At 36.4% G+C, this 27,892-nt stretch overlaps 2 protein-coding genes across 2 annotated transcripts in view; both read left to right on the top strand.

Moving 5' to 3' along the window:
* The first annotated feature begins 310 nt into the window (after positions 1 to 310).
* On the top strand, positions 311 to 21,580 carry LOC121387138 (protein draper-like). The gene is made up of 7 exons (XM_041518163.1): positions 311 to 458; positions 5,118 to 5,249; positions 5,773 to 5,982; positions 8,459 to 8,659; positions 13,570 to 13,698; positions 15,319 to 15,471; positions 21,513 to 21,580. Exons 1-7 carry the CDS (start codon positions 389 to 391, stop codon positions 21,578 to 21,580), a joined length of 963 nt encoding a protein of 320 aa, XP_041374097.1. The 5' UTR covers positions 311 to 388.
* Positions 21,581 to 23,425: 1,845 nt separating this feature from the next.
* The window catches only part of LOC121387489 (receptor-type tyrosine-protein phosphatase epsilon-like), a 26,961-nt gene continuing 22,494 nt past the window's right edge, over positions 23,426 to 27,892 (top strand). The window contains exons 1-3 of the mRNA XM_041518628.1: positions 23,426 to 23,559; positions 26,930 to 27,073; positions 27,424 to 27,570. Coding sequence (XP_041374562.1) covers positions 23,518 to 23,559; positions 26,930 to 27,073; positions 27,424 to 27,570 — 333 coding nt within the window. The 5' untranslated portion in view covers positions 23,426 to 23,517. The remainder of the gene's footprint in view (positions 23,560 to 26,929; positions 27,074 to 27,423; positions 27,571 to 27,892) is intronic.

Raw genomic sequence — 27,892 nt, 5'->3', positions numbered from 1 at the left:
AATATAAACTACTGTTCATTGACCACGTAACGTCTAGGAGGGCGGGGTTTTGTTTCATCAGACCAGTAGGAACGGGGGTGGGGGTGGGGGTGGGGGGTGGGGTGTGGGTGGGGGGGGAGCGTATGCACACACACACACACACACACACACACACAGTCGAGTACGAAAATGTACTTAGTTTGTAATACGCATGTACTCTTTATAAACAGACATAGACGTATATATATATATATATATATATATGTATATATATATATGAACTTCCTGTTTTTGCGACTGAACGTTTTCTCATGCGTACACAAACGAAAACGATTGCATTACAAGCACAACGCAGCCCCGTACCTCTAGGTTGACGCTTTTAGCTTCCTGGTTGGAGAGATGTCACAAAATGTCGACATATTGGTCCTGTCTGCTTCTCATCGCATCATGGATTTGCTTTCAAACACACTCGGTGTCAGGTAGGAAGGGTTTTTGTTGTTGTTGTTGTTTTTTGTTTTTTTTTTCTCATAAAAGGGTATGGTTTAAAAGTTAAATAAGTGAAATCACTAAGACTATATTATAATAGTTTGGATTTAGATTTAGATTTCGTCGTTTATTCAAACAAAGCAAGATAGAGTACATGGAATGTACTAAAGATAGATGCAGAATAATATATATGCAATATTTAAATTAATTTGTGTTTGTTTCCTTTATGATTGTTGTTGTTTTTTAGCAACAGAGAAGGTAGAGGTAGATATTTAAAAGCCCTTTTCAACATCCAGGACAGTATATATTGCACTGTCACGTTTAGGCCACATACACGTTTACAAAATTGGTAGGGGGTGTCTTTGGACACGCACATCCGAGCTATCTGTGTTATAAGAGATGCGGCACACAAAGGAAGCATGACATTATTTATTTAACGACGGACTCAACTTATTTTTAGTAACGGTTATATGGTATCAGGCAACCAGTTAAGGAACACACAGATAATGAGAGAGGAAACCTACTGCGCCACGCCACGGGCTAACCCTTTTCGATTATAGCAGCAGGTGTTATTTTATCAACCACCCACAAACATGATAGTGGACACCACGACGTTTGTTACACTAATTGTGGAGCACTGGTTGGAATGAGAAATAACCTAATGGATCCATCGCCGGGAATCAATCCTAGACTGTTGTAAAGCAGGAGAAATAGTTTATAGGAATGATATAGGAAAACATCCAAATGCGTCTGTTCATTTCATTGGGGGGGGGGGGGGGGGGGGGGGGGGTACTAAACTATGACACTTAACACTTGAAATGTTTGCTCTGTCACCGGCCTCCGTGCTGTGGAAGCTAAGCCATCAGACTTAAGACTGGTAGGTACTGGGTTCGTATTTCTGTACCGGCTCCTACGATTCAAGGTGTATGTGTAGAGCCACTATACCGATTCCTCTCTCACTAACCACTAACCCATTGTCCAGGACAGACAGCCCAGATAGCTGAGGTTTGTTCCCAGGACAGCGTACTTGGATCTTAACTGGATAAAAGCACGAACATAAGAATAAAGCAACTGAGTTAGACCTTGCGTCTAATAGTCAGTACGGCTGAATTATTGTTGATGTTAAAGTTATCAAGAAATCATGTTTATGTCGTGAATAATTTCGCCAAAAAAAAAAATGTTTTATTTAACGACGCACTCAACACATTTTATTTACGGTTATATGGCGTCAGACCTATGGTTAAGTACCACACAGATTTTGAGAGGAAACCCGCTGTCGCCATTGCATGGGCTACACTTCCGATTAGCAGCAAGAGATCTTTTATTTGCGCTTCCCACAGGCAGGATAGCCCAAACCATGACCTTTGTTGAACCGGTTATGGATCACTGGTCGGTGCAAGTGGTTTACACCTACCCATTGAGCCTTACGGAGCACTCACTCAGGGTTTGGAGTCGGTATCTGGATTAAAAATCCCATGCCTCGACTGGGATCTGAACCCAGTACCTACCAGCCTGTAGACCGATTGCCTCGCAATTAAAAGTAACTTAACAATGACTTTAACGTTCTGTGTTATGCGGGTTTTCTAAGCAGTGAGGCGTGCTGACTTTTCTCGTTTGTTTGGTGTGAGAATGCGCTAACAACTAGTGTTGAATAGACTGTTGTCACCTCGTCATTGAATATATTCACTGTATAAAACATCATCCATATACCGTCGTGTGACGGCCTGGGTATACCGACTAAAGCAAGGCTCAATGGGTAGGAGTAAACCACTTGCACCGATCAGTGATCCATAACTGGTTCAACAAAGCCCATTGTTTGTGCTATCCTGCCTGTGGGAAGCGCAAATACAAGATCCCTTGCTGCATGTCGTTTAAGAGTAGCCTATGTGGCGACAGCGGGTTTCCTCTAAAAACAGTCAGAATGACCGTATGCCTGACGTCCAATAGCCGATTATAAGATAAAAAATCAATGTGCTCTAGTGGCGGCGTTAAATAAAACAAACTTTTACTGACTAAAGTTCCAAAGATCTATATCAAAATTTAATACGTTACCTAGTATAGTTCAGTGATCATCAGGAGCAGTGTGTTCTCTGATCAGGCCCGTTGGAACTGAAAGGGTGGGGGTTGGGCGTTAAGCAAAACAAATTGTTTTCCGAAATACACTAATATGCCTTATAATTATAGAGGGAAGCGTCCTACAGAAATTCGGGTAAACTTACTCTGAGATGGGAAGCCAGTAGCTACAAGTCAGATGAAAGTAAAAATTTGTTTTGTTTAACGACACCACTACAGCACATTCAGTTATTAATAATCGGTTATTGAGTGTTAAACATTAGGTACTTTTTACATATTATAGTCTTGGAGAGGAAATCCGCTATGTTTTTCCATTAGTAGCAAGGGATCTTTTATAAGCACCATCCCACACACATGGTAGCACATACCACAGCCTTTGATATAGTAGTCATAGTGCACTGGGTAGAAGGAGAAATAGCCCATGAGCCCACCGACGGGAATCGATCCTAGACCGACTGCGCATCAAGCGAGCGCTTTACTATTGGGCTACGCTCCGTCCCTGAGACGACTGTTCTACGACACAACGACGTGGTATATATTCAGTACAACAATCTGGTCACCAAAGCCCATTGTGTATATACAAACTTGCTGTTTTCGCGAAAGTTACGTTTACTCACGCGTACACAAAAGAAAACGATTTTATTACAAACACAACACAGCTCCGTACCTCTAGTGCGACATTTTGAACTTCCTGGTTGGATAGATGTCACAAAATGTCGACGTGTTGGTCCTGTCTTCTTCTCATCGCATCATGGATTTGTTTTCAAACACACTCTGTGTCAGGTATAAAGATATTTTTGTTAGTGTTTTTCTTTTCTTCATAAAATTATATATATTAGAAGTTAAATAAGTGAAATCACTAAGACTGTGTTATAATAGTGTGGATTTAGATTTAGATTTCGTCGTTTATTCAAACAAAGTCGATAGTGTTTGTAGCAAACGAGAAGGTAGATATATAAAAGCTATTTTCAACATACAGGACAGTGCATATTCTGCTGTCACGTTTACACGAGTTTTCTGTCGACCATATAAACGTTTACCGTGACGTTCGAAGGTGCCAGACAGTTGGGGGGGGGGGGGGGGGGGGGGGGGGACACACACACACACACAAATATACATGCATACTTAGACATGCATATACATACATACATACATCTATAATAACAATGAAAACTGTTACGGCACACTTCTGACGTCACTGAAATTGCCATCGTAGCTACAGGCTTATGACCACTCGACTGTGATACTGACATCATTCCGCGTCACTGTAATGCTCATCACTGAATTTTATTAACCGTGATTGTGATGTATGTATATGTACGTATATATATCAACCATCGCTGCTGCTACTGAGTCAACAAACCTGGATACAGTACTTGAAATATAACTGAAATAGATGCAGACTACATGAGGTTTGTATCTATATATATATAATTTAAAATTGTTTTTCTTTCCTTTCTCCTTGTTGTTAGTGGCGTTATTGTTTCGGCAACAGTGAATATAGGTATATTTCAAATACCACATACAGAGCATTACACACGACGACATTTGATATTCCACTCATCGAGCAACTGACCAAACCCACAGTTGGTCTTCTGCGGATATCAATCCTATAACCTATTGTATTTCTTCCACCGAGCTTCATTCCGACCCTTGACAGAACAATGTCACCGAATGAACGAGAACATTTCTCAAATACACATATCATCCAAATCCTTGACGGTACAACATCACAGAATGAACGAGAACATTTCTCAAATACACATATCATCCAAATCCTTGATATTTCATTATCACAGCGTCAACGATATCATTTCTCAAAGAGACATATATCATCCCAATCCTTGACATTTCATCATCACAGCATGAACGATATCATTTCACAAATACACATATCATCCAAATCCTTGACAGTACAACATCACAGCATGAACGAGAACATTTCTCAAATACACATATCATCCAAATCCTTGACAGTACAACATCACAAAATGAACGAGAACATTTCTCAAATTAACATATCATCCAAATCCTTGATATTTCATCATTACAGCATAAACGATATCATTTCTCAAATACACATATATCATCCCAATCATTGACATTTCATCATCACAGCATGAATGATATCATTTCTCAAATACACATATCATCCAAATCCTTGACAGTACAACATCACAGAATGAACGAGAACACCTCTCAAATACACATATCATCCAAATCCTTGATATTTCATCATCACAGCATAAACGATATCATTTCTCAAATACACATATATCATCCCAATCCTTGACATTTCATCATCACAGCATGGACGATATCATTTCTCAAATACACATATCATCCAAATCCTTGATATTACAACATCACAGCATGAACGGCATCATTTCTCAAATACACCTAATATCCTAAAATGATTTGTTGGTTTTTTTGTTTTGTGTTGTTGTTTTTTTGGGGGTTTTTTTAAATTCTGCTTTACGTTATTAATGCATACATTTACAATAACAAAAACGTGCTATGTAACCTGTAAAAGTATTACAGTTGTTGAATTTTTTTTTTTTTTTTTTTTTTTTTGTCAGGAGCCTGCACATCAGGAACGTATGGTTTGGACTGCAACTACACATGTCACTGTAACACTCGAAACTGCAATGACGTCACAGGCTGTTCCGACACCTGTAACAAAGGATGGTCCGGACCAAAATGCAATATACGTAAAATAAATTTATAACGTTATATACGTTTTCGTTAAGTATATTATGTTGTTTCGCTGTTAAACATGCATTCATTCATTCAGTATAATGTGTTCTTACATTAGTATTATTATCATTATCATTATCATTATTATTATTGTTATTGCTATTATTATTATTATTATTATTATTATTATTATGAATATGACATTTTATTTATTACCCACTTTCAACGTATATAACAGTTGTCAAAAAGCCCACAAAACGAACATATGAATATATATTTGTATTATGAACCTTTTTTATTTAATATGATTATTTTGGAGATCACTAACATAATTTGGAAATATTTGTCAAGGACATCGCTATCAATTACCTAACTTTGTGTCCCACATTTGTATTATTATTATTATTATTATTATTATTAGTGCTGTTCTTGCTGTTGCTGTTGTTGTTGTAGTCGTCGTCATCATCATCGTCATCATCATCATCCATGTGGTTGTACAACGTTCTATATACATTATGTTGACATTTTTTGTTTCAGAAAACATAGCTCTGGGTAAAGTAACCATGCAGAGTTCTTACTGGCGAAATTCGATAAATTCGTCACGTGCTGTAGATGGGATGATGAACACAAAGTTTACCGAAAACTCGTGTATCCACACAGGAATCTGGTCGTCGTTGGAATGGTGGCAGGTGGACCTCGGAAGAAACATCTACATACACAAGTTAGCCATTTACTTCAGAACAGACGGTAAGTTGTACCGAAACGTGTTTCAAAACAACACTACAATATTTACACTCTGTACCCAAAGTTTGACAAAAATAAATGTTCAGTTTAATTACAGTGATATACTTCCAAAATGGAAGAGATTAATTGTTGTTACCCATATAGTTAAACATATCAAAGTGATACGTCCTACTAGAACGTCAAATGGGACGTAACACTTCGTGACGTCATCGACTGGCGCACTACAACCTTACAAGAACGTCAGCCAAACGAGTTGAGTGATATGAATTAAGCTCGATTATGCTAAGATATACTCTTCAAAAAAAGTAGGGGAACTCTAATAAGAATTTACAAATGCCAAAATTCTAAGGTATATTAGCTGTGGGGAATGGCTATATGAAAATAGTGAATTAATTGGGCAAACATTACAACCAGTAGTTCAGTATTACAGTAGGTTTTATGACCACCACAGATCTTGAAGGACGATTGGGGTCAGAAATTAAATTTGAAAGTTGACGTTTTTTATCAGTAAATCGCAAATTCAAACAATAAAAATTACTAAAAACAAAACAATAACAACTGTATGATCAACAGAATGAATATTGTTTTGTTTGTTTATCAGTAGTGGGTGATACCACCACGATGTGTTAGAGATTCATTCAGTCGACGAGGCATACTGTGTATGAGTCTCCCAATGGCCATTTGAGGGAGTCTGTTCCACTCCTCTTGCAGCGCCTGATCAAGTTCCGCTAACGTGGTTGGCGGTCTTTGACGTTGACGCAAATGTCTCCCTATCATGTCCCAGACGTGTTCAATGGGGCAAAGGTCTGGGCTCTTAGCTGGTCATGACATTCGATAGATGTTGTGCTGCTGGAGGTGAGCAATGACGATTCGTGCACGATGAGCACGGGCATTGTCGTCCTAAAAAACAAAACGTCGACCCACACGCCTAGCAAACGGGACGACAAAGGGTGTCAGTATGTTGCCCTGGTAGCACTGCCCAGTGATCCTTCCTTGCACAATATGGAGGGAGGTTCTGTCAGTCATAGTGATACCACCCCACACTATAACGATCAACCGCCAACTATGTCATGAAATCGCATTGTGACGCTGGCGTGCCGTTCATTTCGTCGTCGCCAGACCCGACCACGCCTGTCTAGGAAGTCTAAAGTGAATAGGGACTCATCTGAAAACATGACACGTGACCAGCCTCGAATACCCCAGTTCTGACGCTCCCTACACCATTCACGTATGTGGCCAATGTGACGATTTGTCAAGGTAGGCACAACCCGGGGCCGTCGAGCATGAAGATAGACTGCATGAAGACGATATCTAATCGTCTGATCCGTAACTTGGACACCAGTAGCCTAATGAAGGTTTCCAACAATTTGATTTGCCGTTTGAGCTCGATTTCTTATAGCCTGGTTATGGATGAATTGATCTTGTACTCCTGTCGTTGCCCTGGGACGACCTGAACGGGGTCGATCGTCAACATTTTGGGTTTGTTGGTACCTGTTCCATAGTCTGCTAATCACTGACTTCGAAACGTTGAAGGTGTTGGCCTCTTCACGCGACTTCTGCCCGTTTGCAGTATGCCAATAGCCCGTAGACGCCCATCGCGTTGCGTACGCCACATCGTAAATTTAAACAATAAACATGATTAAAAACAAAACAATAACAACTGTATGATCAACAGAATGAAAAAGATTGACATAAATAATGTCCCACAGTGATTAATGACCTTCCGTGAAATTGTCAAAATCGAGAATGACACCCCACGCACGTGCACGGGGCAACTGCGTGATGTACGTGCAAAATATGGAATGTCTTTCGGTGTGTGGTAAAAACGTATGTTCGGTCTAATAGTTGATATTAACATTAATAGTTCAGGCTCCCCTACGTTTTCTGAAGAGTATATATTAAACTCGCAACCATTTTGTATCATGTTTATGTCCCTCATGAAATAAATTCATTGTGACTCGCTAAAGCTCGTGACAACTGAACATTATTTCACTCGGGACCTAAACAGGATACGAAATGGAAGTTCGTTTAATTTCCTATAAACAGGGGCGTAGCGTGATTTGGACCTTGTGGGTTAGAATATGAACCAAGTGGACCTTTTTTTCTATCTTGCTTTTGCACAACCAGAAACTCCATATGTATAAACCTCTTTGTTTTAGTCCTGAAAGTGGACCATTTGCTTCATTTGGGGGGAGGGTTCGGACGACTCTCCCAGCCTACGCCCTTGATAAATATTAACTACTAATTGTAGTATGTTTATTCGTTGCTGATATTATGTTGGTTTTTTGGGGGGTTGGGGGGTTTGTTGGTTGGTATATGACTGTGTGTGTGTTTGTGCGTATGTGCGCGCGCGTGCGTGTGTAGGTGTGGGTCGTTGTTTTATTATCATTGTCTTGTTTTAGTTTGTGTTATGTTTCTAGTTTGTTTGTTGTTGGGGTTTTCCTTTCATCAAACCTTATTATGTAATATGTATCCACAGTAAAAAAGCGCAGAAAAGGCGTTACGGTGTACAGCTCTGTTGCCGACAAACAAACAAACACTGGTCACCCGTGTGGTACAGCAACGTTAGACAGTCCAGATGTGACGTGGATGATATGTAACAGCACAGCTAGATACATCACACTCTATCGAGATACATATGGAGACAAGGCGATGGATTTCTGTGAAGTCCAAGTATTTAGTAAGCTAGGCTATTCGTTATTTCTCTCATTCTTATTTACATGTTGTTTTTCTGGGTTTTTTTGTTTTTTGTTGGTTCTTGTTTTTGTTTCTTTCGTTTTTTGTTTTTGTTTGTTTTTTGTTTTTGTTGTTGTTGAGGGTTTGCTTGTCGTGGTAGGTGGGTGATTGGGATGTTTGTTTGTTTGGTTGGTTTTGGTTATATTTTTTGTATTCTGAAAAACGTCCAACCAGTACACCAAGACTGGTGTTTTAAAAGCTGTGGTACAGACGGTGTTTTTGTTCTTGTTGGGGACGTAAAATATTTATTTATTTATTTATTTATTTATTATATAGTGTTGAAAAGGTCAATAGCTAGTAAGTGTTAAATCACCTATAAATATCACCTTTCATTAATGATTAATGTTTTCAACGTATTAAAACATTAAGCTACGTCGGAGAGTCATGGGACAAGCGTTGAACTGCCACAGAAGCGTACAGGGTTATAACACGGGCGTTCGTGTCCTGGACCCTTATTCACAAAAAACAACAACACGCAAGCGTTTACCAGCACGCTAATACCTTGTAGCTGTTCGCTGTCGTTTAACGAAGATCTCGCATTTTTGCGGGTACGCAAACAGTCACGCTACTTCGTGTTTTTTTTGTGTGAACTACAAATAGGTCGCGCAAACATCACGCAATCAAGGAACATGGCTTTGTTTGATGAACATGAACAAAACTTGAGAATAAATAGTGTGTTGCACAATAGATCAATACCAAATAGTTAAATATATATATATATATATATATATATATATATATATATATATATATATATATATATATATATATATATATATATATATATATATATATATATATATATATATATATATATATACATATATATATATATATATATATATATATATATATATATATACCCAGGGCGGATCTCGGATTTTCGGGGAGGGGGAGGGTTACTATTTTAAACACATGAGATTCAACACTGTGTGTGCGTTGTTAGATACGGTGGTTGGTTGATTGAGTAGGGGGTAATAGAAGGGACACACCTCGTCCAGTAATGAAGTTACATGTAGGCCTACACGTGAAACGTGCTCCCTTTTTACTTACTTATAAGTATTTGACTTGCCTGTATATACTTAACGTCAAACACACTGTCAAGTTCGGGCTTGATATGGTATTGTGGGTTTAAAAGATCATAGGTAGCAGAGGCGGATGTAGGGGGGCCAGGGGCCCGCCCCTCCCCTAAATTTTGCAATAGTTATAATTTTATTATATATTATTTTTTTATTTTTTTTACGATTCCCCTCCCAACCTCCCCCAAAGTTCCCTTGGCATTTCACCTCATGCCGAAACAGACGGCGGCCATCGTGCGTGACGTCATAGGGTTTCAGCGCCTAATCAAGATCAAGATTTTAAAGGTGTTTTTCAAAGGCAGTAATCAAACGACCGAGAGAAGCCATGCCGCTCCTGCTCAAAGTAATAATGTATTTTCATTTATACATTTACTGAGAAATGGACTGGTCACAATAATAAGTAAGCTTATTACGAGTGTTTATAAACAGTTAAAATTAATTTTCACTCTGTATCATAGCTGTATCACTGTTTTAAGCACAACGATACCACTGACCAATAAATGGATTAAATCTGAACTGCATTATTTAATCTAGAGGTGTAAATAATTTGAATTCTTATTATTAGCCTACGAATGCATCTCACAAATTATCGGGTTTTTTAAAAATGATTTCAATTAAAACAAATGTATATCATTTAATACCAAACAATAAATTTAAAGTGAAGTTACAGTACAAAAACAAAATAGCCGACCCTATTGTGTGGGTGTATTATTATTATTTACTTATTTACTTACTTATTATCATTTTATCTGAACCCGTAGGGATGAATTTAGCTTTAAAAATAATAAAAATATATAAATGAACAAAACAAAATATAGAGAATTAAATACATTAAAATCAACCTGCCCTATCTATAGTCCGTCCCACGGGAAACACCCTTTTTCATGCTTTAGAATTTAGTAGAAGTTATTTATTTCTGAGCCGACTGTTTTTTTAAATTGGTCACAAATATACTAGGCCTATTTGTTTGTTCTTTCCAAAACTCTTTTACTTTTCTTCTTACGTCAAACCAAACTGAAATTATTTTTTAAAAAACATTTGTTTAGCATGATGGGACGGACTATAATTCAAAGAAACATGTATTTGTTAAGCCTAAGATATTGCACTTTTGCACCGATTATTACGCCATCATTGTGTTTAAATCCATTATAAGTAGTAAACAATTTAATCATAATGTTATAGAACCACCGATTCAATGTAGTGTCCTTAATAACCACATGCTGATAAATGAAAAATATCCATAACATTTTTAATAGAAATATTTGCTGAACAATATTTTTAATTTACAATTATAAGCATTCTGCATCAGCAAAGTGCCACATGCAAAGTTTATGATGGTAACCAAATGCATATTATGTCTCTCCCCCCCCCCCCCCTAAAAAAAACAAAAAAACAAAACAACAACAAACAAAACAAAAAAAAACAACAACAAAAAAAACCTCCAAAAAAAAAAAAAACAAAAAAAACAAAAAAAAACAACAACAACAAAAATAAAAAAAAAATAAAAATAAAAAACATAAAAAACCCACAAACGCTCTCCAATCTCCCTTATGGCATATTAAACATTTAGTATTATTTCACGCATAATAAAATAAATAACGTAACAACAAAACTAAGCATAACTAATTCTTTATTAAATGCATCTAAACAAAAGGGTACGGGTAAATTATTTACATGCGTATATGCCACTAGAGCTTCAAGGGTAGTAATTATCAATGTAACATTAAGGCAAGGGTCTATAACGTCTGATATATCACAAGTAACTGTACAGTCTGATTGCTTTTGATTTTGTTTGAACTATGTGTTCAGGAACCTGTACATAGATTTTAGCAGGGGATGGGAGTTATAGATAGTTGCGGACGACGTTTACTGGAGGGTATAGTCATGATCCCCCGGAAAATACCCCCGAAACCGTCCGCTGCATACGCGCTTCGGATTCCTCCCGCACATATAGCATGGACAGGAAAGAAAATGAAAATATTGTTGAAACCACAAACATATTTAACTAACGTTTACTTTGTGCTTTCATTTAGCTAGCTAAAATGGTTGATTTCATGGCTTCTGTTGACACAAGTAACATATTTTAAGCAAAATATATGTACAGTTTTATTCCATAAACATTATTCTAGCATTTAAAACTATTAAATACACGATTGCGTTTACATTTAAAAAACGTTTTTGCACGATCTTATACACCTTCCAATACCATGGCTGAAAGAATGAATGAATGTTTATGGAAAGCCTAGCACAAGAAACACATCGACTACTAGGTGTCCAACAAAGGTACGTATATGATCATGATACATTTTGTGAATGAAAGTCATCAGTATGTTCAAAAGTTAACTTAAATCAGTGGAAGGAGATGTTCCAAATATAATTATTATAGGTAAGTATATTACATTTTATAATTGTTATAATAAAATTCAAAATCTGTTAAAAATATCAAAACATGTTCATCTCTCGTTGTCAAATAATAGAAATATCGCTGATTCTGGTCCTTGTTCGACGATTCTCTCTATTATTTAAAGGGACTATCATGAGTTTATATCATTGTAACATATACGACAGAAGGGTCTTTGTCTTTACTCAAATTACTTACTAAAGATATTTTCTGGTTTAGAATATCAGTGTTTGTTGTCATACTGTTTGTAGTAGCTCAAAGTATATTTTACTTTTCAATGTACGAAAACATATATAATTATGACATACGATTAATAACCCCCCCCCCACAACCCCACCCCCCAAAATAAAATAACCGACTGCTCTAAATATTACAACATTACCGAAACACATTTGATATGGAGAAGTTCGTATTTTAAACATGAACATATATTTAATATGTAGTTTGAATTGCACATTATACTTTACAATGGCTGCAACGTGAAGACAGTCCACTTAACATAATATAACTCGAATCACAGATGTTGCTTTGTCCGAGTTCCTAAGTATGTCTCCTAAGTATGTTTGAGAAGTAAATGTGTTTCAAAATGTCCTGATCTGAGGTTATAGGTGTATGATTAGTAACATTCGATGGAACACCCATGTGCGCTACGCTATTCAGCCTATTTTCATATATATATATATATATATATATATATATATATATATATATATATATATAGAGAGAGAGAGAGAGAGAGAGAGAGAGAGAGAGAGAGAGAGAGAGAGAGAGAGAGAGAGAGAGAGAGAGAGAGAGAGAGAGAGAGACAGAGAGGGGAGGAGGAAGGAAATGTTTTATTTAACGACGCACTCGAACACATTTTATTTACGGTTATATGGCGTCAGACATATGCTTAAGGAACACACATATATTGAGAGAGGAAACCTGCTGTCGCCACTTCATGGGCTACACTTTTCGATTAGCAGCAAGATATATTTTATTAGTATTGTCATAATAAATATTTATTACGAGCGATTAGTGTAAGCATATAACAGCCGTCCTCCCCACCCCACCACCCCCACCCCCAAAGAACCCAAACAAACAAACAAACCAAAAAAAAAAAAACTGAAGGGTGGGGTGCACGTCCCCCTCGTCCCCCACCGATCAGTGTTTACAACTGAGGGATATATATCGGTCCATACATTTAGGTCTTCATTTATGCTGTTGCTATAAATATATGAGTAATCAATTTTTTAAAGTATTATTAATTTCTGATATATATTTGTTTGTGTTGCATAAAAACTATATCAATTTCTCACTGTCTAATCTAAGATCATGTGTCTGTTTTGTACGGCACATAGTCTAGAACTTATTTCTTAAAAATGTTTTCTTCAGTCTGTGATGCTGGGACATTCGGTGATGACTGCAGATATTTCTGTCACTGTCTGAATGGACCGTGTAACTATGTAACTGGAGAATGTTCGGGAGGATGTAAACCAAACTGGAGTGGACAGACGTGCAGTGGTATGGTATAACTCATAATATACAAATCAGTTATCTTAACCGAAGACTAACACTAGTTTCAACAACAGTTTTGTTTAACGACACCACTAGAACACATTTATTATTAGTCTTCGGCTTCTAGATGTCATACATTTGGCAATCTTTAACAAGAAATTTTAACTTTGTTTTGTTTAACTACACTAGTAGAGCACATTCATGTATTAATCTTCGGCCACTGGATGTCAGACATTTGGCAATCTTTGACATGAAAGTTAAAGTTCGTTTTGTTTTACAACACCAGACCACATTGATTTATTAATTATCGGCTACTGGGTGTCAAACATTTGGCAGTCTTTGACATGCAAATTAAAGTGTGTTTTTTTTGTTAACCGAGCACATTGATTTATTAAATTTCTGCTACTGGGTGTCAAACATTTGGCAATCTATAACACGATCGTTAAAGTTTGTTTTGTTGAATTGATCCCAGACTGACCGCGCATCAATCGAGCGCTTTACCACTGGTCTACTTCCCGCCCCTATCAACAATTATGACATGCAAATTAATTTGCTTAGTATAATCTACTTCTGTATGAAGCAATTTCAAAAGTTAAAGGGTAATGAGAGAGAGAGAGAGAGAGAGAGAGAGAGAGAGAGAGAGAGAGAGAGAGAGAGAGAGAGAGAGAGAGAGAGAGAGAGAGAGAGAGAGAGAGAGAAAGACAGAGAGACAGAGAGAGACAGACAGACAGATACAGAGAGAGAGACGGAGAGAGAGAGAGAGAGAGAGAGAGAGAGAGAGAGAGAGAGAGAGAGAGAGAGAGACAGACAGACAGACAGACAGACAGACAGACAGAAAGAAAGAAAGGCACGCAGGCACACCGAGAGAGACATATATATACATACAGAGAGGCATAGATATTAAACTCGAATCAAGTCACTATGGCGTGTCTGGAAAGAAGAGGTAATGGGTCGTTTTGTCATGTTTTGGTCAGTACTTGATGTCATTAACTGTTATTCTGAAACTATACGAGTGTTTTGGGGTTCAGAAAAATAAAGGCATTATAATAAATATTATTGTCATTTTGGCAAAACAGTTCTTAATATATCTTTCAAAATGTATTTAGAAAACACTGTATTTTAAGAACATTAAAATAATATCGACAAGTAATATATTGGTAAACAAATGTAATAATAAAAAATATGAAGAATATATTGCCAGATGAAATGTCTCAGAAAATCTACTCTTGCAGTCGGAACCAAACCTGATAGACACAAATGTAAATAAATATATAGTTTGTTGTGTATAAGATATGTATACTTTTGTGTGTGAGCTGGAAGCCATTTGTAAACAATGTATTCATATTGAGGATGATGAATAAAATGTAAATTATTGTTTAAAAAAGCAACAACAAAAAAACACAACAAGAAAACAGTTTAACAGGATGTCATTAAATTGGAACCAGTTTTATCAACTTCACTTTACCTATTTTATGTCGCATTCCATCAGTCAGTTATTATTTATGTCTATGCATTCCGTTTGTTCTAAATAAGCTGATTGGCGTTATGTACTTGAATGTAAACTATGTTGCCAAGAGTAGAAACAGTATGAAACAATTCATTTATTTCATATTTCAACATTTTCAGAGTGTGATTCTGATCACTATGGTCCTCTGTGCGGGAAACCTTGCTCCAGCAGACAGTGTGATGAATCAGGTGGTAAATCCTCGTGTAACAAAACGACTGGACGGTGTGATAACGGATGTACAGCAGGATGGAAGGAACACGATTGTACAAAGGGTAAGACCAAGTGTTTGTTTGTTTGTTTATTAATTATGTTCATGCTTCTATCCAATTAAGGTTCAAGCACGCTGTCCACACACCTCAGCTATTTAAGCTGTCTGTCCAGGGGCCTGCTGCGCGAAGAGATTTTGGTCCTACTATCGTTGTAAATACCTACCATCGGGACCTTAATTTCTTTCTACGAACGCCAGCCCGTTCCATGACGCGGCGTATAAATTAATAATTTAATAGTTTTTAAAACAAAAACCTGCATGACCTACCCTATGTTCTCAATTTTGATCCTAAACCATTGTTCTGTTTTCGCTCCTCCCCCATCCCTACCCCCTCATCCGGAGTGGGTAAGCAATTTAGCAAACTCCTCTCTCTAACCACCCCAAAACTAAATAATTCAATGCACAATACAATGTGACACGATAATGCATGGTCTTGTTCAGTGTATTCGGTAGTGAATCGTTGCTCAAATAGCCTCCAAGGCGAAATATCCCATGTCAGACATATATCAACAAATATATTGTCCAGATTTAACTCGTTTATTAGAGAGAGAGAGAGAGAGAGAGAGAGAGAGAGAGAGAGAGAGAGAGAGAGAGAGAGAGAGAGAGAGAGAGAGAGAGAGAGAGAGAAACGTAAACCGTGTGAAACATTATCCAAACTGCTACCCACATTAAACAGGTCAAGCCGGCTGTTTCCTGATTGTCAACATCCCTGAGTAAGCGAGGCATTAAATTAGAAGACAATAGATAACTAAGATACACACAGTAATTCTAAACATGACTGGCTATGTACTTCGTTCTAAGACAAGGCAGATACTATAATATTTCCATACTGTGTCAGTTAAATTTATTTGATTGCATGGTTTTACCCGTCCTTGTATATGGTAGCGAAATTTGGGGTTTTGAAACTCTGTCATTAATGGAAAAATTATATAACCAGTTTTTAAAATTGTTATTACCTGTAAGGAAATCAACACCATTGTACATGCTATATGGAGAACTTGGACGTTATCCAGTTTATATCACTGTAAAATTAAGAATGATTTCTTTCTGGTATCGATTAATCACTGGAAAACAGTCCAAGTTATCATTACTAGTCTATAAATTATTACTAAATGATGTGAACAATAATGTTTTTAATCACAAATGGATTATATTTGTAAAATCAATTTTAGATGATGTTAGTTGTACATATATATGGTCCTCACAGTGCAGTGGTATTACTAGTTGTTCCTTGTTGAAAAGATCTATTTCCACAAGGCTTACTGATCAATACTTACAATCATGGTACACCCACGTTAATAACTCATCCAAAGCTTCAAATTATAAATTATTAAAAAATACTATTGCATTTGAGACATATCTCACACTTATAGAGAAAACACACTGGTGTCCACTATTACGATTCAGATTTTCAAATCATAATCTTCCTATTGAAACTGGCAGATGGAAACATGTATCACTAAACAATCGAATATGTCCATTATGTAAAAATTACGACATCGGAGATGAGTTTCATTATATATTTGCATGCATGTTTTTTAAGAATGAAAGAAATCGCTATTTACCCGCTTTCTGTCAATCAAAACCAAATATATATACATTTTATAAATTATTTAACTCAAAAAAAAAAGCTGGTGTCCTTAGAAAACTGTCTATATTGTGTAACTTAGTTATGGATACTTTCAAATCCTCTGGCTGATTTTCTGTGTGTTTTTGTATTTATGTATGTTATTGTACTTTCACCATCTTGTCACAATGTATTAATTGTTCTATGTAAACATGTCCTCATATGCCGTAGAATACGGCCTGAGTGTAAATAAAGTTCAGTTCAGTTCAGGTTGTACTTCAGTTATACTAGCCTGTTAATTAATTGGGACTGACCATTTACGCCTTTGTTACCTAGTTGACAGGTTTTACTACCACGTGACTTGTACAACCAATCAAAACACGCGTTTTATTAAGGTTGTTTCCTGTTTATGAAACGAAAAGAAAACAAAGTCTGTATCGTGTGTATTGATATAAGCACGCTAATTCCCGACATCTGACCTGACAGTCATTTATGGGCATACATGCATACGTATCGTGTGTATTGTTGTAGTTGACGATGTAGAAACTTCTTGTTACTGCATTTTGTAGAAATCTAGTTCAAGTTGAATATTAATATATACTTATTGATTTGTGGACAATATGCGATGACCAGTGTCAGAATAACATTTATCAAATGTATGCAATGGAGGAAAAACATCGTGAGCTAGCAGTTATTGTTTTGATTATGAAACTCGGCGTTCGATGAACAACATTCTAGGCTATACGACCCTCACGAAGATACGGGAGATAATTCTCATGTCTTATGCATTCGGCAATTATTGCTTAGCAAATAAACTGACAAAGTTATTTCATGGATGTCCCATACCAATAAATACATTCAAGATATTCTGAAACGTCGCTAACCAATTTATTATTTAACTAATTCGTACTTCTTCGTAAAGAAGATTTTAATCATTAAAGGGGCACTTCTGACTAACGTAAGGTTTCTTTGTGGAAAGGCTGTAACGTTTACGGTGCCAGTTGTAAAACTCACCTTAAATCACTACAATTAACCTTAGCTACGTTTCGTTAGTGGAACGGGCCCATGGCAGTGGTTAGTGGTTAGTTGTGATTAGTTGTTAGTAGGAACCGGTAAAGAGAACGTAGTACTTATCACCCTTACGTCCGATGGCTCAGCCACTACACTATCAGTAGACCAACTGTAATGTTTAACAGTTATTACCAGTGAGGCAGACTATGCTTAATTTGTCCGAACACCATTTTGCACAGTGATTCATGAGTGCCGACTTGCATATTTTTAGAGTGTGATTCTGGTCGCATTGTGACGAACCGTTTTTATAGACAATCCTCTATTGTGATTGGTCCACAGATCAGGGTTAACCTAATTCTTTGGGAATACTTTTTGTTCATACACCAGCACTGGTGAAAACTAGCTGCAAAAGCTTAGGCTGCAACACCTAAAGCAGTTTAAATTGTATGATCAGCTTCGACCAAGCAACTTGTCATCCCCAGATAGCCCTTTCTACGTGTATTTAGCGATGAATTCTAAAACGACACCACCCGGCAACCACCCCTGGTTTAAAGGAAAGGATACGCAAGACGTTTGGCCTGGTAGGCATATTCAACGCTATTTAATGTACATTGGTATATTTAATTAATACAATAAACACGTGTGCCGGCTATTGTACATAATGAGTGCAGCTATTTTGCTTTCATGCTGCCAATACGCCCCCTTGTGAGCATGTAGTCAAGTGGTGAAACACGCGTCATGTCAGGAATGTTGAAACATATGGGCCTTGTTACTGCAGATCGCTGCCGCTCAGCCTTACGAGTTGGCTGTGGAACCTATTGTTTTTGTGGGATTTTGTTTTAAGCTGTTTTATCATTTTCTGACAAACGTTTTGGGCCGATTTACCTGAAATTTGGTGGGCAGTTTGGTGAATCGGGTGATTGGTCGTATTACAAAAATGTATGTATTGGTTATGCGTAGTTGCCTCTATCGCGAATTATGTGTCATGTTTTATCAAAACAATTCTTCAGCCGTCTGTTTTGCTATTTTGTGAAAACCGTTCTAGGTCCATATAGCTGAACTGTGGTAGTAATTCAGGCCCACCAGGGGGAATTGATCGTATTAAAAAATGTGTTCATAGGTTATGTGTATTGGCCTCTATCGCGAATTTCGTAACCCAGTGGTAAAGCGCTCGCTTGATGCGCGGTCGGTTTGGAATCGTTACAGTCAGTGCACCACGACTGGTATATCAAAGGATGTGGTATGTACTCCATGTACTACCCTGTCTGTGGGATGGTGCATATACAATATCCTTTGCTGCTAATCGAAAAGAGTAGCCCATGAAGGGCCGACTGCGGGTTTCCTCCCTCAATATCTGTGTGGTCCTTAACCATATGTCTGACGCTATATAACCGTAAATAAAATGTGCTGTGTGCGTCCTTCCTATTGCGAATTTCGTATTGTATGTCAGTTTCTATGAAATTTACCAGTAAAAACTCTTGAAATTCTAGATTGAATTTCTGCTGCCTATCTATATAAAAATGTTATAGCATTGAATTAATCCGTTGTTTACTTCCGGATGAATTGGGATTTATAATGTTAAGTCCGGCACCTTTTCGGCAGTTTCGTTTTCTCATTTTCAAAACACGAAAATACGTGTAAGTCGGGAAGTTTTGAAGTTACACACATTTTATTTATTTGGTGTAATCTACTCTTTAGAGCGTAATAAACTTTCAATTTACATTTTTTTTAATTTTTCACATAGATTTTGCAAAGGAAATTTGCACAGATTTGCACAGATGTATCTTTAAATCATTCAAAGTAATAACAATAAAATGTGCATGTTATAATTAATCATTTACTGCTTTATTAACATTTAAAATATGAAAGAAATGCAATGTCATTTGTCAATATGGCAAGACATTTAATGAAATAGCCTAAACAAAATAAACCCTGCACGCGTGACTACTTTCAATTTGTCGTGATGCACTGGGCAATTGGTCAGCTCTGTGTGTAAGAGGTCAGCCATCGACAGCTGGCCATGTTGTTAAAGGACCCGCATAGGGTCTTATTGTGTGGTGTTTTTAAAAGGTAGTATTGCTGTTTGTAAATTAAGTTCTGGGAATATTTGGCTGACATTTGGTAGTTGATTAGGTGACAGTATGTGCGTGTATGAGAATTATAGGGGATAATTATTTAAATTTAACATAAGTAAGTTGAAAAGGTGACAGTATGTGCATGTATGGGAATTAATTAATGGGAAAATGCGTAATTCCTGATATAATTAGAAAACATAACCGCTTCTGATAATAAGTGAAAGTTGTGCATTTTGTGGGTTTCGGGGGTGTAATTATATAAAAAATATGTGTGACTCAGTAATGCTATAGCATTTTATTTAGCTTAAGGAATATTCATCGGAACGGCTTGCGATTTATATTTATATTATTTCTACATATTTTATTGCTATTATGCAGAAACTGGTATTATTTAAATAATTATGTGGCTAAGCCGAGAAGCCGGCCAAGAGAGTTTAATGGGACTACTAGATTGCTACGGGCTTCATTGCTACGAAATAGGCATTTTAATGTACCTACCCTGTTGGTTTCCGGTGGTATTATATTGCCGTCACAACTTAACCCTAACCCCCCGCCGGCCAACAGGCAAGAGCCTTCATTAAGGCCTCTCCCTACATTTATAAATAATACATCAAGTAATAATTTTAAATAAATTCAAATTAGCTAAGATGAGAAGAATGCTCCAATTAAGATTTGATATTTTCGCTGCTGCCACTAATTAGAGTAATAATGACCAATAGGAGAAAAAAATAGCTGCATCTGCTATGAGAGTAGAAAGAAGAAAGGACTGTCACTTAGGAAATTTATAAATCTAGATAGTTCAGCGGATATGTAATACTGTATCCTTAGTCACCAGTAGAGAAGGGAGAAGGAGGAATTAATGAATGCGATTTAAATCGAAACGTTTGCTATTAATTATAAAGACGTTGAACAGATTTAATTTAATGCGGAAGGAAAAAAGGGGTACTAAAAGTTTAGGTCACAAAATGCCAGGGCTCTGCATTAAGATTGTGATATTTTGCAGGTGAGTATTACGATTGTAATTATATAGTGGACAATAACATAAAAATAATTCTGCATAGTTTAAAATAAGATGTCCACAAAGTAAAAAATGGAGTTTCGCTTGTAGTAACTTGCAAATTTTCCCCGAACAGAACCAGATCGCTTGTACCAAAGCGTCCAGTTTATATATGTAATATTGTTGCCTTCTATCCCAAAGACAGGTCAGCATCGGACAATTGGGTGATAATTTATTTAATTCTGATTTACAATGATTTTCTACGATAATCTATATTTAATATCGAAGTTATATTACCATTTTACTGTTTGTAAAAAAAGTATGTGGAAACCATTTGGTTGATTTTTGGTATGTAAGGATTAGATGGACATTCTGATGCGTATACGTTGTCTTAGATAACTGGGGATTGCTGGGTAATTTTCGGATAAACAACAAGGATCCGAGCAAGTCGGGTCTGAGTTAACAAGTGACCGTGTAGTGCATGTTAATGCTCTAAGTCAGGTTTAAAATTTACAACATAGTTCAGGATTATTGACAGTAATAAATAATGATATCATCAGCGAACAATCTATATTTGAAGTAATGTACATCATTTATATATAGCTTGCGAATCCGTATTACAGCTTGTATCCCATTACTATGGGTTTTATGAGAGAAATTTTTGTAGTATTATTATTGTTTATCAGATAAATAATTTTACTAATGATTTTGCTAAATGCTTCAGTTGCTATTTAAATAGGCCTTATGCCAATGTCGTACCATGCTTTCGTGTCTTGCTTACTTTGTAATTTTTCCGACAACAATCCCATACCTCCAAATAAAATGATAAAAATCAATTGGTTGGTTGACAGTTGAATCGCCAGGAATAAAGACAGACTGGAATTTTGTTATGGTGTTATTTATTCTAACCAAATTGAAAATGTGCTTAAAAATGCATTTTTCGGAAACGTTTGGAGAGATTTTGTAAGTGAAATGGGTGAATAAGCCACTTGCAGAATACTACCCTTTTAATGAATAGGATTTACGTTAGAGTTTAAAATCTGAGCGGGAAAAAATTTTCAACAATGATAGATTAAACAAGCGTGTTCAGGGTATGAAATCTCTATTAGCAGGTTAATGTTATTAACCATTTCAAACACATAGACAAAATAATCAAGTATTTTTGTCCCCTCAGAACATATTGCGGGTGGTTCTTCGTATGTTGGTAAAGTAGAGACAAATTAATCTGTAGCACACTTCTATTTCGGCAACAGATACATTGGCTCACACAAAAAGGTTGTAAGATGGGCTAATAATAATAATAAATGCAACAATCTTGTTTTTTATTAATTCTAAAATTACGCGTTTTTTAAACTGTCGGTATATGCTAGTAGGCCGAATATACATGTTTCGAACACATTAGCCTCATGCTTGAGTTTCGCCTTCCTTTAAACGACAGTCAGTTGGTGTCAACAAACGTTCATCAATTATGAAACGAATGCCTCGTTGTGTTGGTTTTTAGCATGGCCATTTTACAAATCATTTTAATATCTAATTTAAAAATTATCTGACAATTACGAAATTATCCAAATAAGTGCCCATCGCCATCAACAGCTATTAACTGATTTCCGAAGCATACCATCATGAAATCAGCACTTTGATTAGCTGTACTGAAAGATCCCATTCTACGGCGATGTCACTGTCCCCAGCCGGCCCAATGATATAATGTTTCATAAGCCTTATTTCTGAGGGGGTTTTCTTTGGGGTTTTTCCTCTTTTTTCATGTATTACATTTCAATAGACCAATTCAATGTTCATCTTGCTGGTTACTAACCCAGATCAGTCAATTGAAATAATATTATCACAGAAAAGTGTGCCTGGTGTTATTTCAGAATGTTCAGAATTTACATATGGTTTGCGATGTGCTAACAACTGTCGTCAGCGAAATTGTTTTGAAAACTCGTATTGTGATCACGTGATTGGGAAATGTGACCATGGCTGTGGTCGAGGATATCAGAGTGAAGATTGTACAACGCGTACGTATTCGATATATTACAACACATTACACATATCAGTAGACTACAGCATAGCATCATGTATTCAGCACTATTACTCGCATTACAAAGATCCCAATACGGTTGTCACTGTCACGAACATGCATTCAATAATATTACATAACATTGCACGTACCAGTACATTGTACCACGAACATTTTTTCATGTATACTAATAGACCATTACATGTTCATCTTAATGGTACCACCCAGATCATTCAAATAAATAATATTATCACAGAAAAGTGTGCCTGGTGTTATTTCAGAATGTTCAGAATTTACATATGGTTTGCGATGTGCTAACAACTGTCGTCAGCGAAATTGTTTTGAAAACTCGTATTGTGATCACGTGATTGGGAAATGTGACCATGGCTGTGGTCGAGGATATCAGAGTGAAGATTGTACAACGCGTACGTATTCGATATATTACACACATTACACATATCAGTAGACTACAGTGAGCATTGTATTCAAGATATTACTCGCATTACACATATCAATCGGTTGTACCACGAACATGCATTCAAGATATTACACACATTGCACGTACCAGTACATTGTACCACGAACATGCATTCAAGATACTACTCACATTACACGTACCAGTACATTGTACCACGAACATGCATTCAAGATACTACTCACATTACACGTACCAGTACATTGTACCACGAACATGCATTCAAGATACTACTCACATTACACGTACCAGTACATTGTACCACGAACATGCATTAAAGATATTACTCACATTACACGTACCAGTACATTGTACCACGAACATGCATTCAAGATATTACTCACATTACACGTATCAGTACATTGTACCACGAACATGCATTCAAGATATTACACACATTAGCACGTATCAGTACATTGTACCACGAACATGCATTCAAGATATTACACACATTACACGTATCAGTACATTGTACCACGAGAATGCATTCAGGATATTACACACATTACACGTATCAGTACATTGTACCACGAGAATGCATTCAAGATATTACACACATTACACGTATCAGTACATTGTACCACGAGAATGCATTCAAGATACTACTCACATTACACGTATCAGTACATTGTACCACGAACATGCATTCAAGATTTACTCACATTACACGTATCAGTACATTGTACCACGAACATGCATTCAAGATACTACTCACATTACACGTATCAGTACATTGTACCACGAACATGCATTCAAGATATTACACACATTACACCGATCAGTACATTGTACCACGAACATGCATTTGTGATATTACTGCACATTACACGCATCAGTACACGATCCCATGCTGCATGTCATTCAATATAGTACTCACATTACGACAGCAGTTCCTCTACCAAAAACAGTGTCAGATATTACTCACATTACACGGATCAGTACATTGTACCACGAACATGCATTCAAGATATTACTCACATTACACGCATCAGTACATTGTACCACGAACATGCATTCAAGATATTACTCACATTACACATATCAGTACATTGTACCACGAACATGCATTCAAGATATTACTCACATTACACATATCAGTACATTGTACCACGAACATGTATTCAAGATATTACTCACATTACACGTATCAGTACATTGTACCACGAACATGCATTCAAGATATTACACACATTACACGTATCAGTACATTGTACCACGAACATGTATTCAATATATTACACACATTACACGTATCAGTACATTGTATTACGAGTATGTATGCAAGATATTACTCACATTACACATATCAGTACATTGTATCATTACACATTCAAGATACTACTCACATTACACGTATAGTGTATTGTACCACGAACATGTATTCAAGATATTACTCACATTACACGTATCAGTACATTGTACCACGAACATGTATTCAAGATATTACACACATTACACGTATCAGTACATTGTACCACGAACATGCATTCAAGATATTACTCACATTACACGTATCAGTACATTGTACCACGAGTATGTATTAAAGATATTGCACACTTTACACATATCAGTAGATTGTATTACGGGTATGTATTTAAGATATTACACACGTTACACATATTAGTATACTGTACAACGAATGTGTATTCAACTTATTGCAAACACTACACATATATGTAGATTGTATAACGAGTATGCATTCAATATATTACACACATTACACATATCAGTACATTGATCGTACATGCATATATATATATATATATTCATTACACGTATCAGTACATTGTACCACGAATATGTATTCAAGAAGTATGCAAGTATACATATCGATAGAATGCTTCAGTATGTTTTTAAGATATTATCATTAAGAGTGTATTCACGAATATTACACTTATTGCACATTACACGTAAGACATTGTACCACGAACATATATTCAATAAATCAGTAACATTGTACGTTCAGTTTGTATTCAAGACATTACACATAGTAGTAGATCACATTACACGAATGTTTTCTATTGTATCACGATTATTATGTACATTTTACTAGTTATATGCATATACATGTACTAAACAATTAAGTATTCAAAATTTTACACACATTACAAGTAGACTCGTACTACAGAGTATGAGAACATGCAGCAAATATATTTCGTTAAACAAACATTTTAAGAATTGCAGTACAGGTTTGAACTTTAACATCGTATTCAAGAAATTCCTTAAATACAGTTTAAGTACATTCACCAAATACTGCATTCAAAGACACTCACATTCGAATCAGTACATTGTATATCAAATAATTCAAGAACACAATGAATGAATGAATGCATTTAACCGACATGCATTCACGATAAAATACATTCGGCTAGTTGGGTGTCAAACTATGGTAAATGTAAACACAATGTGATGATCAACATAAAAGCAAAAATTCAAGATATTAAATACAAACACAGTGTCAAGGACTTTGTACCACGAGTATGCATAGATACTTTAAACGCATTAACATTTATATATCAGCTGATCAGTATCGTGTATAAAACTGCAAAAAAATACACCTTTGTCCATAATAAATCTTTTTGAGTTGCTGACAACTGCTTACACTCCATCAAAATCTGTCGCACAGTCAGAAGACACTGACAGTGCTCACACACTGGGTTGGAGGATCTTTCTTTAAGATAAATGAATGGGTCAAGTAAGTATGAGCAATGCGGGGACGACACATCACTATTTCATCCTTACCTGCCCTGTCTATAGGAGGACTGCCACTCTCCCAATTTACTAGTGATATGGAGTTTAAAATCAATATAGGTACCTAACCCTGGCATTAAGCAAATCCAAAGCAGTATTGGCAGCAAAATCTGCTTTTTCATTACCCCTGAACAGAACATGAGTTGGGCAAACAACAAAATTACAATATGCTTTTTTGGCAATAGATAAAAAGACAAATTCCTTTACGTATACCATCACTAAATACTGAGGCATGGTCCACCATTCATGAATGCGTAAATCAAAACATGGATTATACATTTGTATACAGTAGGTATATCATGTCCAAAAAGGTGTATTATATTCAAACAGAACATTATATAAAACGTATTTTAAAATATTTGGTGTTATCTTAAAACACAGGAAATTGTGCATGCACAAATGTTTTGGGGTTTTGCTTTGTTTAGTTTTAGGGAAAATAATGTTGTTCAGAAGCTGTATGCTTCCTCTCTTTATCTGTCGAAAAAGGTATATAAATACTCATTATAAAGTCATAGTTCTAAATACGTACATGTGTCGTTAAACAAATCCCTTTTCCTTCTTATTTGCAGTGTGTCCGTCTGGAAGATACGGTTACAATTGTACTATGTCCTGTGAGGAGAGGAAATGTGCTAGAAACTCGGTGTGTGACAGATATAATGGGACATGTGACAGTGGCTGCCTCAAAGGCTGGGAGTTACCAGATTGTACCACCAGTATGTGTCATGCAATTTTTATAGCATTTGAAGAATACATAATGATTAAACGGTCCCTTCTTATATCCGTCGATAAATAATTACTAACTCTCACCCATTAAAACTCGTGACGTGAAAAGCATTTCTTTCGAGACAGAAAGTTAATAATTTTAACATCGATTTTTATTTTTATTAACGCACAATTTACCGTATCATAATCGAATTAGTGACATATTCACACGCAAGTATTCAAGTATTTTTAAATAGACAAAACCAGCATGTAAAACTCAGCACAGAATTTCATTATTTTACTTACCACTATGTAAAAACAGTCATTACAAGTGACTGGATCACGGCTTCTATGCTTACAGATTGTCGACATAATACTTTTGGACCTAACTGCTTGTTCAACTGTACTGAACGACACTGTAAGGGAGACAACTCAAAATGTGATGCTGAAGACGGTAATTGTCAAGATGGCTGTCAGCCAGGCTGGAAGAATGCAAATTGCACTGAGAGTAAGTGAAACATTTGTAACTATTAATCATTTTAGTCGACCACCTAATCGAAATATGCCCACAAAACGTGTTGAAGACATTTATTATTAACAGTGAGTAACCGCGTTGCATCATGGTCCAAGGTGGTCGATGAACCTGCCAATCACAGCATCATGTTGCACTGAAGATTATTTATATTATTGAGGCCAAAATGTCCATTAAAGTCAGACTAAACTTTTCCCAAATAATTCATCTCGTTAATACATCAGATGCACAAACTGCTAGTCGCAAATGTAGCCAAATTGATTTAGTTTTATTTAAAATAATAATAATGACTTCATTT

This window comes from Gigantopelta aegis, chromosome 13 (assembly GCF_016097555.1).
Source record: "Gigantopelta aegis isolate Gae_Host chromosome 13, Gae_host_genome, whole genome shotgun sequence".
In the NCBI taxonomy this organism is placed as follows: Eukaryota; Metazoa; Mollusca; class Gastropoda; order Neomphalida; family Peltospiridae; genus Gigantopelta; species Gigantopelta aegis.
The sequence above is the reverse complement of the archived record's forward strand: the minus strand, read 5'-3'. Positions and strand labels throughout refer to the sequence as shown.